The sequence below is a fragment of the Aricia agestis genome, chromosome 2 (assembly GCF_905147365.1).
Source record: "Aricia agestis chromosome 2, ilAriAges1.1, whole genome shotgun sequence".
NCBI classification, from domain to species: Eukaryota; Metazoa; Arthropoda; class Insecta; order Lepidoptera; family Lycaenidae; genus Aricia; species Aricia agestis.
Window position 1 is genome coordinate 5,036,265 of NC_056407.1, and position 16,650 is coordinate 5,052,914.

Consider the following 16,650-nt stretch of genomic DNA (forward strand, 5'->3'; position numbering starts at 1 on the left):
ACGTCGCCGAACGCGATTTGAAACGAAGAAATAGAGTTTGACAGAACATCAAACGATGGCCGTTGCGGCGACTCACCGCGACGCATTACGGCTTAGCTCTCAAAGCATCATGCTAGTTTAGACTTTAGCGTGACAGTCGCTCGGCTGATACGGCTCAAAAAATGTACAGCGATGTGTCAGCTTATACTCTACTATGGAGTACTATTCTTGACATATTATAAAACAAAGTTGCTTTTTTCCCCTCATGTCCCTTTGTTCCCTTTAATTTTTAAAACTACGTAACGGATTTTGATGATTCTTTCAGTGTTATATAGCCCATTTATTGAGGAAGGCTATAGGTTATATTTTATCACGCTATGACTAATAGGAGAATGTGGAAAAAAACGGGGGAAATTATTTGAAAGGGCTTATCTCGCGAACTACTGGAGCAATTTTTATGTTATTTTACACAGATAAGAAGTAGACCACGTAAAGGATCATAGGCTATCGATTTTAATAATTTTTTCAGTTTCTATATATTTTATACCCGTGCGACGCCGGGTCGCTAGTATAATATATTCTGTGACTCTACATAATATGAAATCTACGTGTATATGACGTAGGATGATTTGATAAATCCGTGTTTTCGCGAAATCCCTAGAATTTTCGCGAAAATTCGATTTATCAAATCATCCTACGACATCGTAGGATGATTTGATTAATCGAATTTTCGCGAAAATTCTAGGGATTTCGCGAAAACACGGATTTATCAAATCATCCTACGACATATAGATGGATTCGCGGCTTTGCGTAATTTCGGGAAAATATTTAGGCTTGTTGCAAAAGGTTTGCACATCGTATACGCGAACGCATTCATTTTTGCGGTTGTTCGTAGGGCCTCGTAGACCCTCTACGAACAAGGCGTAGACCCCTTTAGCTAATGGAGACTGTAGTCATCTATGTGAAGGCAGCCATCTATACATTAGGTACTTAAGTTTGTAAATTTTATAATATACTTAAGTTAGATTTAAGAACCCCTTATATTATAAATGACCAATGGTAAACATACATATTCCAACAGAATATAAACTGATAATTTTAGTAAGCTGTTGTCTTTTCCTGTTCGATTACGATGAAGGTAAGATAGAAAATAGTGATAAATCAAAATGTTTTGGTTATTGGCGGTGTCGACCGTTCTTTTTATCTCACGATAAAAATACTTTAGAATATTACAAATTTATTTCTGTCTGTCTGGACTTTGTAGACAATAGACATACGAGCGGCGCATAATTCAATCATTTCTGTTTGATATATTTAGCGTTCCATTTTCAGAAATAATGTATATTAAGCATTGTACGAGCTTACTGCTTCTTTTTTACGCAATGAAAGTGAAAGAAACTCTTGTGAACGAGGGCTTATGCACATTAAATACCTATCTATAATCTGGCACAGGTCAAGTGACTGAAAGTAGTCGAAAAGGTCCCAAAAATGACACTATTCCAGTCTCCAAGTTCCAAATGTGTGCCGCGCTTCAACCACTCTCTTGACTTCTGATCTTAGTAATTTTGACCAGGAGAAGTTCTTAGGTTTTAAAGCTAAATCATTTATTCAATTAGATATAACAAATTATATTTTCATAACACTGTACTTACACAAATTGCATTATATTATAGTAATGCCAATAAATCAAAGATATTCGTTTTTATCTGACGTAGAGTTCAAAACGTGTCACAATGTTGACACAAATGGACAAATAGCGGCCATCTTGCCAATGATTACACAAGATATAGATGTTCTACATGGCATAGACCTTTTAGGAATATACCCTTGTACTGTTTTGTTGTTATTGTTGTGGTTACTCTACGTATTAAGTATTAAGTAAATATTGAAAATCAATTGTGTCTGCGATACCTACTATGGCACCTCCATAGTAGGTTAACTTATAAAATATATAGAGTTGCTGAAGTCAATTAAATAATGTCTCCTAAATATATTTCAAGCTGAATACTTCTCGGTATTTGATAGACTACTAGATTTAAATATCATTATTTTTCAACGCCTTAAGTTTTTGAGTCTGTGCTCTACTACACTTTGTAGGCGAAGTTATTGCACCGCGCCGTAGAAAATAGTAATGTTATTTCGAATTTGGTACCTCCATAGTTATGAAGTACTTACTCTTACGGGTAGCTCCTAAAAACTTAACTTGATTGTTCTTTTTTTAGCATTTTCAAAGTACAAATATATCGATGGATGTAATCGCTAATCGTTTTTTCTAGATCGAGCGAGTCACGTTTTCCCCGCAGAGACATACGAGTTTAGGCATTAAATTTGATATAACATTGTAACGTTAACTGGTATAGATAATAATGGAGAATGGAGACAACAAAATTATAAACATTCTAAAAGCAGTAACACGCGTAGCGTTTTGGTAATAAGACGCGTTTGACATTTCGCTCAAACTTTTGGCCCTCAATTCTATATTATCAAGAAATTGTGTTTTTGGTGGTTTTGCGTGAAATATTTGTGAAGATCGTGTTACGGATCGGATTATTGCAATATGACGGCCATTAATTTTGTACATATTTAGAGCTGAAGGTTTGAAAAGTTATCATTCTTAAATCGATTAGTTTTATGTTAAAATTGGCAATACTTTTCGTTGTATTCTACTGTAGTACGGTACATTAAAATTTTATGTAGGTACAGATAACAGAATTAAAAACAGTGTGGAGAATTTGTTAAATATTTACTCACCAAAAATGACGAAATCTTAATGAATACTCACAAACCCTACAAGCGAGAGGACATACCTACTCTATCAGTAATATAAGCTGCACCTTCACGAGGTAATTGCTGACGTAAAGAATATTTTTTTCTGCAACTCTACTCCTAGTTCCTACTCTTTTTACCGTAAGATAATCTTTTACGGTAAAATAATGACTATATTTCCCAAAACTAATCTCTATACATATTATGTCGCTATCGCTGACTCGCTTAGATGATGATGATCAATATCAAACGAATTGTAATGCGGTTTTCAGCCATAGATTAGATATTTTCGAAATAAATTTATTATAAGTATTGTAACAGTATGAAGCCGGGCCATACTTCTTCGCCATTTTAATGGAAAAGTTGTAAATTACAACAATAAGGGGGCAAACGAGCAAACGGGTCACCTGATGGAAAGCAACTACCGTTGCCCACTCGCAACATCAGAGAACTGCAGGTGCGTTGCCGGCCTTTTAAGAGGGAATACGCTGTCTTCTTAAAGGTTTGCAGGTCGTATAGGTCTATATACTGGTGGTGACAGTTCGTTCCAGAGTTTTACAGTGCGCGGCATAAAGTTACGCGAGAAACGCACGGTGGAAGACTGCCACTCATCAAGGTGATGAGGATGGTATATTTTGATGGCGAAAAGTTGCAGGTGGTATGATTCCGAACAATTCCTCAGAGCACTCTCCGTGATACAACCGATAGAGGAGATGTAGCTTCACTCTGCAGTGAAGCTACATCTCGGCGTAATTCCAAGGGGTCCAAGGTGTTTGAAACACTATGTAAATCAATAATTCGAGCGGCCCTTCGTTGGATACGATCCGGAGGGAGCAGTTGATATTTTTGCGCCCCTGCCCAGAGATGAGAACAATATTCCATATGAGGCCGAACCTGCGCCTTGTAGAGTTGTAGGCGTTGTTACGAACTGAAGTGCCGTCTCGCTCTGTTCAGAACATCAAGCTTCTTCGAGGCTGACTTGGCCTTACCCTCTAGATCAGGGGTTACCAAATGGCGGACCGCGGGCCGCATCCGGACCGCCGACCCATTGTGTGCGGACCAAGCATGTTCGAAGATGAACTTCGTTAAAAATAAATTTAGGTCTCGAGTCTCGATTTACAGATGAACATCTCCAGGATTTAATGTCAATTATAGCTTGCTTGATATGTTAACGCCAAGTATTTCAATGCTGGGGGAGACGGTTAAAAATGTGCTCTCAAAACGATTGTACACGGTTGGAGGGATTCCTGTATAAATACTCTAAGGGTTGTTACATTGACGGCATGGAATGAGCTATGTAGTATGTACAATATAATATTATAATTTACGAGCTGTCCCGGCAAACGTTTCTTTGTCATATAAAGTATTTCGCCCATATTATTTTATTGAAGTGACTAAATAAGTATGTCACCATGGCAACGTCCATCGCTATCCCGTTGCACAAACAGTGGTCGCCGTCAGTCTCGAGTTGTAATAATTTACTATTATTTATTCAACAAATGCACTTATCAATATAAAAAGTACCCAGTAGCCGATTCTAAGACCCATGACTGAATATGCATATACAATTTGATTAAAATCAGTAAAGCCGTTTCGGAGGAGTACGCGGCCTAACATTGTGACACGAGAATTTTATTTATAAGATTTATAATGCAGTTAAATACCCCATTATTAGCATAGTTCTTATCGTAAGTTTGTAACTTGCATTTTTTTTAATTATTATTATTACATAACATGATTCTATAAGCGCCGCTTAAAAAGTTTGTAACTTGCATTTTTTTTATTATTATTACATAACAAGCGCCGCTTAAAATGGTCATTGGCTGTTTCTGTCTTATGATAGGTGAAAACGCATTGGAATTTTTCGTAATATATGTATCTATTTCTCGTGATAATCAAACAGCAACCCATATCATTCATTAGAAGTAATATGTAGTATGCTTAGTCCTTAGATATAAAAACATAATATGACAAGAATTCAGCCCGGGCACAGCAACCCCATAAATGATAATGCATCATTTTATTAAAATAATCTATATATTAATACGCAAGCGAAAAACTTTGTATCCCTTTTGACGAAAAATGCGGAAACGTAGGTGAATGAAATTTTGCACAATAGTTTATATGGTTAAGGAGTGCATCGAGCTAATATTATTTTGAAATTATGCTTTTATCATACATTTTTTAACTAATAAAACATTACACACACTACAATACCCACACTCAAGAAGATGACAGATTTTTGAGTGACAAACCTATACATACGAATTATACTCTTTAATTTATGGTTGAAGTCTGTTGACAACAAGTTGATAAATTGAAAATGGATTATTGTTTTTTTTATCGAATCTTATATACTATTAAACAATGCTTACACGGCCAGTCTGAGATCAGCTGAGTCCCAGAGACGAGAGTTGTAGAGTTAGAGTAGAGTTTACAAATTATACGTAGTAGTCCTAATGTCGTTGAAACTAAGGTCGAATTTCGACCATTGGGCGATCTCTAGTTTTATTAAAACGCTAAGTGAATAAGCTGATAGAAACGCTACATAATATATTTTGTTGCAATTTACTTCTATGTAGCGCCGCTGGTAGAGAGAGCCACTATTATCATTGCGATTGAGAATAAGACCTTATGTCCATAGTTTATGGCATCCATTCTCAAAGTGTGCTTCGCGGAGCCCTGGGTTTCCGCAAAGGCCTTGTACTGGTTTCGCGAGCCATACATAAATTGTTTTCAGAAATGTCATCAGACACCAGCAAAGAGTCAACTCATTCAAAGATAAAACATTATTTTTTGGCGTCCGATAAAATGACATTTCTTAAAAGGGTTCCGCCACCAAAAAAGTTTGAGAACCACTTCCCTATGGCATCGCCTTACACATAAGGGCTTATAAGTAATAGACTCACCATTCAATATACTCAATATTTTTCTTAGTTAATGTGGGTTATTGTAGCTGTGATACAATTATCTGTCGAAGTGTGTCAGACTAATAAGGAGCGACATATCAGTTTCCCCGGCGACCCGATAGGGTTTCGCCTTGTCTCCCAAACTAACTCTGTTACTTCACTCAATTTGGTCTGCCACAGTTTATGTCACGTTGTTAAGTATGCGGATATTATAAAGCGAAAGAGTTTGTTTGTTTGAACGCGCTAATCTCAGGAACTACTGGTCCGATTTGAAAAATTCTTTCAATGTTAGTAGTCCATTTATTGAGGAAGGCTATGAGCTATATTTTATCACGCTTAGACTTATAGGAGTAAAGAAATAGAGGAAAATGTGGAAAAAACGGGGGGAAATTATTTGAAAGAACTTATTTGAACGCGCTAATCTCAGGAACTACTGGTTGGTGGATTTGAACAATTCCTTCAATGTAAGTAGTCCATTTATCAAAGAAAGCTATAGGCTATATTTTATCACGCAAAGACTAATAGGAGCGAAGAAATAGAGAAAAATGTGGAAAAAAACGGGGGGAAATTACTTGAAAGAACTTATTTGAACGTGCTAATCTCAGGAACTACTGGTTCGATTTGAAAAATTATTTCAGTGTTAGATAGCCCAGTTATCGAGAAGGGCTATAGGTTATATTTTAACGCCACGCCAAGACTAATAGGAGCCAAGTAATAGAGGAAAATGTAAAAAAAACGGGGGAAATTATTTGAAAGGGCTTATCTCACGAACTACTATTATTTGGATCAGATAAGAAGTAGACCACGTGAAGGATCATAGGCTTTTTTTTGTGGACTAATTTCTGTGAAATAACTTATTTACGCGGAACGTCTAGTTGAAGATAAATTGCTATTAACTATTAAGGTTATCGTTATCAAAATAATTCCGGTCGATTGTGTTAATTATTATACCGGATTCGGAAATAGAATACAATCTAATTTTTTGAGGTTCGAATAAAAAAAAACTCAAATAAAATTAAATGCTTCAAAGTCCCAGACCAAAGTAAGTTGAGTATTTTATTAGATAGTAGTACCAGTAATAAACAAATGGCCTAGGAGTTCTATATACATCAGGGCTCGGAAACCGGTTGCAGAACAAAACCAGTTTTGGTCATTGACCCCAAACCGAAATCGATTTCGGTTAAAGGTTGCACTTTACCGGTAAAAACCGGTAAGCGCAGAATACCGGTTTTTCTTTAATTTCGGTTTTGGTATTGAAAATTAACCGGTAATTTGCCGTGCGCGACGTTGCCACCCCGTGCGCAAGCGAAAAGTAAGATTTTGCATCAAGGTATAATTTGCGAAGATGCTGACGGAAGTGATTCCTTATAGATTTTGGGGGTTTCAGCGTTGTTTTAAGAACGGAAAGTATGTGCAAATTATATTCATCAGAATGATAATAGTAATGGACATTGACATGGACATTACTATGTCGTATGTATGTGTGCTGTAGGGTGAATATTATGATTTATACCTGTTATCGGCAACCATCTCGTTTCAGACAATTTTGATTTTTATAAAATGATCATACCGATTTTAATAGGTAATTAGTTTTCTATTAGGTATTTAACATTTATCAGTAAATAAATTATAAGCAAAAAACTTTTTGAAAAAAAAAGCTTTTATATGTATATTACTTTAAAAAGAAGAAAATAAATTTCCCCTTAAAAATTCTAACTATTAAGTTATAACCTCCATATATTATACAATTTGCATGACTTGACATAACAAGACACAACACGACACGACACGACACGACACGACACGACACGACACGACACGACACGACACGACACGAAACCACACGTCACGTCGCGTCACGTCACGTCACGTCATGTTACGATACGACACGATACGACACGATACGTCACGACTCACGACACGGCACGACAGGATACGACACGACTTTTCAATTTACTCTCAATAAGCCTTTTTGTTTGATACCCATATTGCAGAAGTGTTTTAAAAATAACTATATTCCCCTATCTTAGATGAGCCGCCATATTGGATGTAGAATGACATTACATTCGTTTCCAAGTTACTCTCAATGAGCCCTTTCATTTGATACCCATATTGCAGAAGTGCATTAAAAATAACTATACATCTATCTTAGATGAGCCGCCATATTGGATGTAGTATGACATTACATTCGTTTTAGAGTTATTCTCAAAAAGCCCTTTCATTTAATATCCATATTGTAGAACTGCATAGAAAATAACAATTTCGCCATCTTAGATGGTCGGCCATATTTTATTTAGAGTGATGTCACATACAATATCATGTATTGTCATCCAAACTAAACGTGCCTGCAAAATTTCAGCTCGATCGGTTAAATATATCTACTCCAAAATTGAGTTCCAAGATTTCACCCGAACATACATGCTTACATACATGCTTACATACATACAGCGCAAGTTAAATAAAAGCTTTTAAAAATGTAGTGTTTTTTATTTTACTCGACTTAAAAAGTGTATTTGTTTTATAGTCTAAGTCAGCGGTAGGCAACACGCGGACCGCGGCCCGTTTGCGGACCGCGAAAGGTCGAATTTCGGACCGCGAAATATTGTACCTAAATATTAATTTAAAAATTTAAAAAACTTATGGTGTATTCCGAACACTTTAAAGAATTTGCTCCCGTTGGAAATTTAACTTAAAGTATTTTTCAACAAATTAGACAAATGTTAACTAACGAATTTTTTTTTAACTTGTAAACCTCATTGTACATAAAAAAAATATTTAAATAATTTTCGTAAATTTTTTTCACTTCATGGAGCCCTTAAACATAATCTATATATATAAAAGAAAGTCGTGTTTGTTACAACACTTATAACTCGAGAACGGCTGGACCGATTGCCATGGTTTTTGATTTGTTGGATTTGTTTCCGTCCCGAATAGCAGAATACATCTTAAAAACAATGAAAACTCGATATGTGTAATGAATACCATTTCAATCATAAACCTATAATTATTAAGTCTATGATTTCAATTACGACAGTATATATTAAGTCTATGATTTCAATGGATGCTGATTTGTTTATTACATGTCAAACATTTGTTGTCCAATCCTGTCAAATAGTGTAACAACTATTTATTTTTTTGGAGCTTATGGCCTGGTTGCTGAGACATTTAAGCCACAACTTTATTTTTTTCTGAAGACATCATGTGCGCGTTCAGAAATTTATTTTTTGTAAAATGTCTACAAAGTTCAGGTACTGTTATATTTGTTTGTTTTAGACATTAATTTTCGAAAATTATTTATTAATTATTTAATTTTTAATTCCCGAAAATAATACCTAAGATTTATTCTACAGTAAAAACATAAAATCATCGGAAAGGAACGGAATTTGGGGAATAAAAAATCAATTGGTAAAGGTTATAAGATTAAGGAAAAAAAAATCTACAGGTTAACAAAAGTGTAATTTTCTTTTTATAGGTTGTCTATGATTTTTCTTGATAAGCTATTCATACGTAGTGGTTATATACTCTTTGAGCTATTGTCTATGTCTCGAAAGTTCAGGCACTGTTAAAGGGCCCATTCACGGCAGGACAGCACGGCAGTCCTGCAGTGAATGGGCCTTTTTATTATATTTCGGATATTGAATTAATACGAGTTTTATTTTTTTTCCCAATCTGCACAACATAGTTTTCAATCATTTTTTTCTGACATGAGTTTGAAGTACTTACTTAATTATTATTTTTTATTCTTATTCTCATTCTGTATGTATGTTTTCATCATCATTCATCATAATAAAATACTTTTTTGTTTCTATCTATATAAATATATTATTTTGTATCATTGTTTTACGTTCATCAAAGCCTAAATTAGTTCAGCTAAAAAGTAACACGACATTCAATTGACTGTTAGGTGGTACGAAGTTCGCCGGGTCAGCTAGTATTATATAAACATACTTAACGTTTAAAAAAAATGATACTTTGTTTATAATAATTTTTTAACTTGAACACGTGGTTTTATACGTGGGAGAGCCATGCTTCGGCACGAATGGGCAGGCTCGACCGGATAAATACCACGTTCTCACAGAAAACCGGCGTGAAACAGCGCTTGCGCTGTGTTTCGCCGAGTGAGTGAGTTTACCGGAGGCCCAATCCCCTACCCTATTCCCTTCCCTTCCCTACCCTCCCCTACTACCCTATTCCCTCTTAAAAGGCCGGCAACGCACATGCAGCTCTTCTGATGCTGCGAGTGTCCATGGGCGACGGAAGTTGCTTTCCATCGGGTGACCCGTTTGCTCGTTTGCCCCCCTTATTTCATAAAAAAAAAAAAAAAAAACAAAAAACTATAAATCCAAGTAATATTGATTATTGTCAATTTTTTTTTCTTTCATTTACCATCACATAATTGTTTTTATATCAATGAAAGACATGTATTAACTAAAAAAAATCCGCCATTTGTTTATAAAAAATGCATAAACAAATGGACTATTTCGATGCTTTTAAATTTTTTTTTCTTAACTTTATGCTTTGAAAATATTATGATTTTTAGAAACAAATTTTTTTCTTAATAACAATATTTAATTATTTACAATATTTCTATTCTCAAAATTAATAGCTAAGAAAAAATTTTCCTCTTAAAATCATAATTGACCGTCTTCAATATGGTAAATGGTTACAAAAACAAAAAAAAAATATTGTTTACTAACTTAACAATTTGTAAAGTATTTTAATATTATTTTATATTAGCATGCTGTGTTCACATCAAGAAGGTCTTACACGATTGTTATATTATATAGTACTAGCTGTTTGACCGAGCTTTGCTGGGTATCCGATGAAAATGACATTTTCTAGAAATTATTCCTAGCTAGATCAATTTATCGCCCCCGAAACCCGCTATATACTAAATTTCATGAAAATCGTTGGAGCCGATTCCGAGATTCCAATTTCGCTTGTTTAACCTGTAAATAAAAGAACGATATATTTACCGGTTTTTAACCGAAGTAAACCGGTATTTTCAAACCGGTTCCGAGCCCTGATATACATTAATATAATCTCCTGGTAAAATACTTCAGAAACAGCACCTTGTTCAAGTATATCCGCCGCACTCAGGGGATACTTGAATTCAATTCTTTTCCTCCTCAAGCCCCATAAGAGCACGGGTGATCGCGACAACAATAGAATAACAATAGATTTCCACAAACCTGCCATCGAAGGATTGAAGGTTTTGACATAACTCCATACATTTTCTGACAAACTTTTCGTTAAATTAAAATTACGCTATGATAAAATGTCTCTTGATTCGACTAGTAAGTCCTGCTGTCCAGTAATAACTATCCAGTAAATAATTAGTCACATCCATATTGCTTTTTTTCTATCGAAAATACTTAGCTGAAAGTAAAAAAAAAAACTGTCCCCCACATAATACCCTGAATAGTATACACGTTCCGCGCAGCAATCCGAAGTGAAGTAGGTATACTGCAGTCTGCACGTACTTAAACAGCAATTTAAATTTTAATATGTATTGCAATAACACCTACGCGTGTAGATAAGATAGATACTTCATCCATACTAATATTATAAATGCGAAAGTGTGTCTGTCTGTCTGTCTGTCTGTTACCTCTTCACTCCCAAACCGCTGGACCGATTTTGCTGAAATTTGGCATGGAGATACTTGAAGTCCCGGGAAAGGACATAGGATACTTTTTATCCCAAAAAAAACGTACGGTTCCGCCGCGATAAACGAGTTTTGGCGCAACGGAGTTGCGGGCGTCATCTAGTATCAATATATTATCATGATGCACGTTGCCCCAAGGAGTAGAGTTGTAGAGTTCCGTTCTGTGATGAATTTATGGCGAGAAGAAGCGGATATTTTCCAATTCGAATTATTCTTTCGATACATATTTGGTAGTTTACACACACGTCGCGCTGCAATACTCATCCTTGTATTTCTATGGGCCCTTACATACGGCGCCGCAGCGGCAGAGGCACGGTATCGCAGCCGCCGTGGCGCGCGGCGGCGCCGTGTGTAAGGGCAAATAGAAATACAAGTATGAGTAATAGAGCGGCACCGCCGCGGTGGCGGTGCCGCTGCCGCTGCCGCTGCGGCGTTTGTGTACACAGCCTTATAATGCTCTGTAAAAACCGGCCAAGGGCGTGTCGTGCCACGCGCTATATAGGGTTCCGTAGTACCGCTAGTTTTTTTTTTTAATTTTTGTATGATCAATGAATGCACATTTATAACGTGTTTTACACTACCAGCAACATCATCTCAGTTACGTTCAAAGGATTTTGAACGAAAAGTTCCTTGGTACTTCTACGATTACATTTGTTTTTACTTTTTAGTTGATCGACTATTACTCAATAACTTATGAAGTCTTCTTAGTCGTGATGGTTTTCCTTTTAAATTCAGCATAATATTTCCTACTCCTGTGATTATTTTCACATTTCCGGAAGCAACCGTTTAGCAGGTAGAAGGGGGGGACTGGACTCTAACGATTTTTTCCACTTTAAAACTTCATATTTCACAAATTACGAGTATTCAAAGATCATTTTATGATTTAGGGAAATCATAAAAATATGATCTTTTATACGTGGGAGAGCCATGCTTCGGCACGAATGGGCCGGTTCGACCGGAGAAATACCACGTTCTCACAGAAAACCGGCGTGAAACAGCGCTTGCGCTGTGTTTCGCCGAGTGAGTGAGTTTGCCGGCGGAGGCCCAATCCCTAAACTCCCCTATTACCCTATTCCCTCTTAAAAGGCCGGCAACGCACCTGCAGCTCTTCTGATGCTGCGAGTGTCCATGGGCGACGAAAGTTGCTTTCCATCAGGTGACCCGTTTGCTCGTTTGCCCCCTTATTTAATAAAAAAAAATTACTTGTAATATTCTTAAAAAACCTATCCAACCACACCCTACACGGTGGGGTGAACGCGAAAAAAATAATCACCCACGCATTGATGTGTAGGGGAGGTACCGTAGAAAAAATGTTTTTTTTCAAAGATTTAACTATTTTGTCAGCATGATTAAGATGTGCATTCATGCCGAATTACAGCTTTGTAGGTCTACTTGGATGGACAGACAGACAAACGAACGGACAAACCGAAACTATAAGGGTGCCTTGTTGACTACGGAACCCTAAAAAAGAATTAAAATAGTATTCTATATTACCTCTATATTCGATTGGTTTCGAATGAAGATACATTTTGATAGACTAATAGATAGTATCTCCCTTTTAGGAATTCGGTTAATAGAGACGACATAAGCAATCGCTCGTGATAAACGCGTGTTGAACGGAAAAGATTAAATAATGTAAATAATGCATAATATTGCATAATTATTTGTTGTTCTGTACGTGTATGTAATTCTAAGCAAACGTAATCGCGTAGCTACTTAGATAAAACGTAATTCCTGTCGTCTAACGTAAGCTTTACGTTTAGAAATTAGAATACTGTGAACAGTTTTATGCAACCTATTTACTTTTAAAACCTAATTTAAGGGCATAAAATGCTGCGAGTTGTTTTAAACCACAGAAAAAGAATTTACACAATTTTATTTTCGTAGTATACTGTATACAGTATAGGTAATCTGGCGACTAGCGCAGTTTCAACCTGTTTGTCGGGACCCCTATGCCCTGGGTGACACGAAACTTCTTTAGGCGGCCGCCAGCCCGCCAGATACTAATTATCTGGGAAAACGACTTCATTAAAAATCAATAGGTATATATATATATATACATAATATAAAATTAGTTTAAAATTGCAAAACTATAATAATATAGAACATTAAATATGTCGTGTCATGATACAAAACCGGGAAAAATCCCTTGAGACAGTCATGACCATGCCTTGTTAAACAACCCCCGAATACGAGACGCTAAGTAGTAAGTAAACACAGTCAGTGTGTTAGCCTGTGATCCTTATCTCCTGTAGTAGACATGGTGTCTATCACCCCGAGACATAATCTCCAGATAATTTTATTTAATCAACACTAAATTAAAGTAAATCACCTAATTGTTCTGCGTGAGGCTTATCTTCCAAATTTAACGTGAGATTACCTACTAACAAGGTTTATCAGTTTGTCACTTTGTTTTATAATGATGTATGTAATTACAATATACATCATCTCAACATCTTAAATAATTTTAAAAAATCATTAATGGTACCAACCACTCGGTATTAACCAATGAAAGCAAAGATAATTGATAAAGAGAAACATATTTTTTTCCAAATGAAGAAAAATTGTAGTTAAAACTTGATAATATTCAAGTAGAGATCAAAAAGAGAGCGGTGGCGGTGCTAAGTGTTACCTGATTTAACACATTTGTTGTTATGGTACGGTGTCGGAATAGTATGTAGTTATTTGCTTTACATCACTTTGGTATAGAACTGGTTTAGGCGTCTCCGAGTGCTGTGCATCAGTCACGATCAATTAGCACCACGCTACGTCACATTACATGATTACCTAATACGGATGTCTCCAATGTCAAGGGATTAAAGTCGCTGAAATTTAAATTTGAAGGTCATTTAATCCTTAACCTCTTGCTCCTCTTGCCCACTAGTTTTACTTGTTAAGACTTGTGCTCGGTCTTTTTGGATTCTACTTCCGACAAAGGTCAGAAAAACCGAGCAAACCCGTTGAAAATTAGTTGTAATAATCAGAATCGTGCGATAAGCTAACTTTATTGTACCCTTAATACGGCAAACAAATACAGCATTATTCAGCAGAGAACGATTTTTATGGCCACACGTAGCACGATAAGGTGTGCAAATAGTTGTATTACTGTACAATGTACATTACAAAGATGAGCCTCTATCATTTGTATCAACGGAACGAGAGAGGGATCACGGAGAATGTAAGATATTAATTTGTATAACGACATACAAATTAAAAATCTAGAATACACATAATAACTAGTCAAAAAATATTAGAATACAATATGTAATTAGGTGATCCCTTTTCTTTGAATATTTTCAAATATCTCAGTATTACAAGCACCGTCAGGAGGGAAAAAATTTTTGAACCCCCGTAATTAACATTTCTTCTGTAGAATACTCACTTTTATACGTTTACTTCATTCCTTTAATAACACATTTTTACCTTGCTATAGTGAACATAATATTTTGTACCCCTACGTTAACTAGATTGTGTAAAAATCTTCAAGAGAAAAGGGCTCCCTTTGTATTACACACTTTTAAATCATATCAAGTAACAAAGCAACACTTTTCTTATCGTTCTTTTGAGTTTTTAAATATATAACTTCTGGTAAATATATATATTGATAATGACGTCTTAAAATGAAATATCAAATTATGTAAGAAATAGACGGTGATAATCAATTTTGATTTTGGTCTATACCTATTATTGTATTTTAATTTAAAAACTTTTTTTACCTATAATCACTTACCACACTATAATTCCTGTCTGAAGAATTTTTTTAAAGGATCAGATCACTATCGTGGAAATTACTCTAAACTATAACATACATACATTTAAACTATATAGTTATGTAAAGCATTATCATGTATATTTGAAAGGACGAGCTTGATCAATGAAATACTGCACTGCTCGTTTAAGAATTAGATAGATAATATTGGAATGGATAGTTCTAATTTATAGTCTGTCAAGAAAGTAAAGACGCGCGCAATTTTTTTTAAATGAAATAAAAAATATGAGAACTTTATTAATTCGAGATAAAAATGTGCAAGGTGACAATATTTAAAATGTAATAAGCGTTCTCTGTGAAAATACAAAGAAAAAAGCACCTTTTAAGCGTGATCACGTTTAGAAAATTTTCGCGCGCGTCTTCACTTTCTTGACAGACTATAAAAGTAGTAGCAATTCAAAATGTACAAAATAGGTAACACTTTGGGTAATTATTGATTTTTTAAACGAAGCGAGCATGCAAAGGCTGTAAAAAATTACGCGCTTTATTTATTAAGGCAAGCAGCCTTGTAGGTTTTAAAGCATTTTATAATATTTTGATCTCACAACTTATATTTTTTGTTCATCACTCAGGATGTCCCAGTATGAGCGTCTTTGCTTCACCCCATGGATCAATGCTGCTTACGTACTCCATCATTGTTAGTATCGATATTTTATACTTTAAATTAAATATTTACATAACAACTTAGATAAGAAAACTATTAAATTAAGTCATATTTAGAATACAGAAGTGGAAAATTCCGGCATTTATAACAAACCGGTGTATTGATGTCTGAGCTTCCATAATTTATTATTCGCATCGTACCTATAAGGTGACATTATGTTTACATATACAAAATTTTGACATATTTTTATGTTGGCATAGACGGTTCTCACTGCTGATAATAACAATTAAGCACTTTACTAGGTAGTAACTTACACGGTGATGTAGAGAACATAATATAGACTAAGGAGATAAATGTGATATATGATACATAAAAAAATCCAAGTATGAGCCACACTTTCCTCAAAAATTAAAATAAATCATAGAACTCTTATAAAGTTGACTAAAGTCGAAACATATTGCAATAATCCTATCACAACCCAAATATTTCAAGCAAATATATTTCTATGTAGCGTTGTGAACGGTTATGGTTTACACTAAAATGGTGACACAAATCAAAACAAACAAAATAATAAGGATTCTGACGAAGAAGTATATATGGACGATAAAGTACTGCTGTGTTTTCTGACAGCGAAGCGCGCCATCTGTCGGCGACATTTGAGCTACGAATTTTAAAGTGTCGGGAGATGTGTCAGTGATCGCGTGCGTGTGACCATGGTAGAGGACACCCAGCAGCCGGATAGAGTGTCCGCCGCCGCCGTCTTACAGTTCGCAGCGAGGGAGGCGAGCGAGGGAAGGCGGTTCGCCGAGTTCGGTGCGCACGCCTTCGCGAGCATTACCTATAATGCCTACGGTAACTTTTTTATTACCTGATCGAATAAAAAAAGTCAAAACATTTTTTTTCAGTCTGCATTGTAGAGCCGCTAAAGGGCTACTAACATGTAAAAATAGAGATGAAA

The 16,650-nt window shown here is 35.6% G+C and overlaps 1 protein-coding gene across 4 annotated transcripts in view; it reads left to right on the top strand.

Annotated features, from left to right (window-relative positions):
* LOC121739924 (transcription factor CP2-like protein 1) overlaps positions 1 to 16,650 on the top strand; it is a 48,552-nt gene that overhangs the window by 732 nt on the left and 31,170 nt on the right. The window contains exons 1-2 of one of the 4 annotated variants that reach the window (XM_042132535.1): positions 2,435 to 2,574; positions 16,204 to 16,544. The exons of 1 other annotated variant lie outside the window; for it this stretch is intronic. In XM_042132535.1, the coding sequence (XP_041988469.1) occupies positions 16,406 to 16,544 (139 nt within the window). In that variant the 5' untranslated portion in view covers positions 2,435 to 2,574; positions 16,204 to 16,405. Of the gene's footprint in view, positions 1 to 2,434; positions 2,575 to 14,480; positions 14,498 to 15,660; positions 15,726 to 16,202; positions 16,545 to 16,650 lie in introns of those variants that run through there. 2 more of the 4 variants (XM_042132537.1, XM_042132536.1) reach the window with 2 other exon arrangements.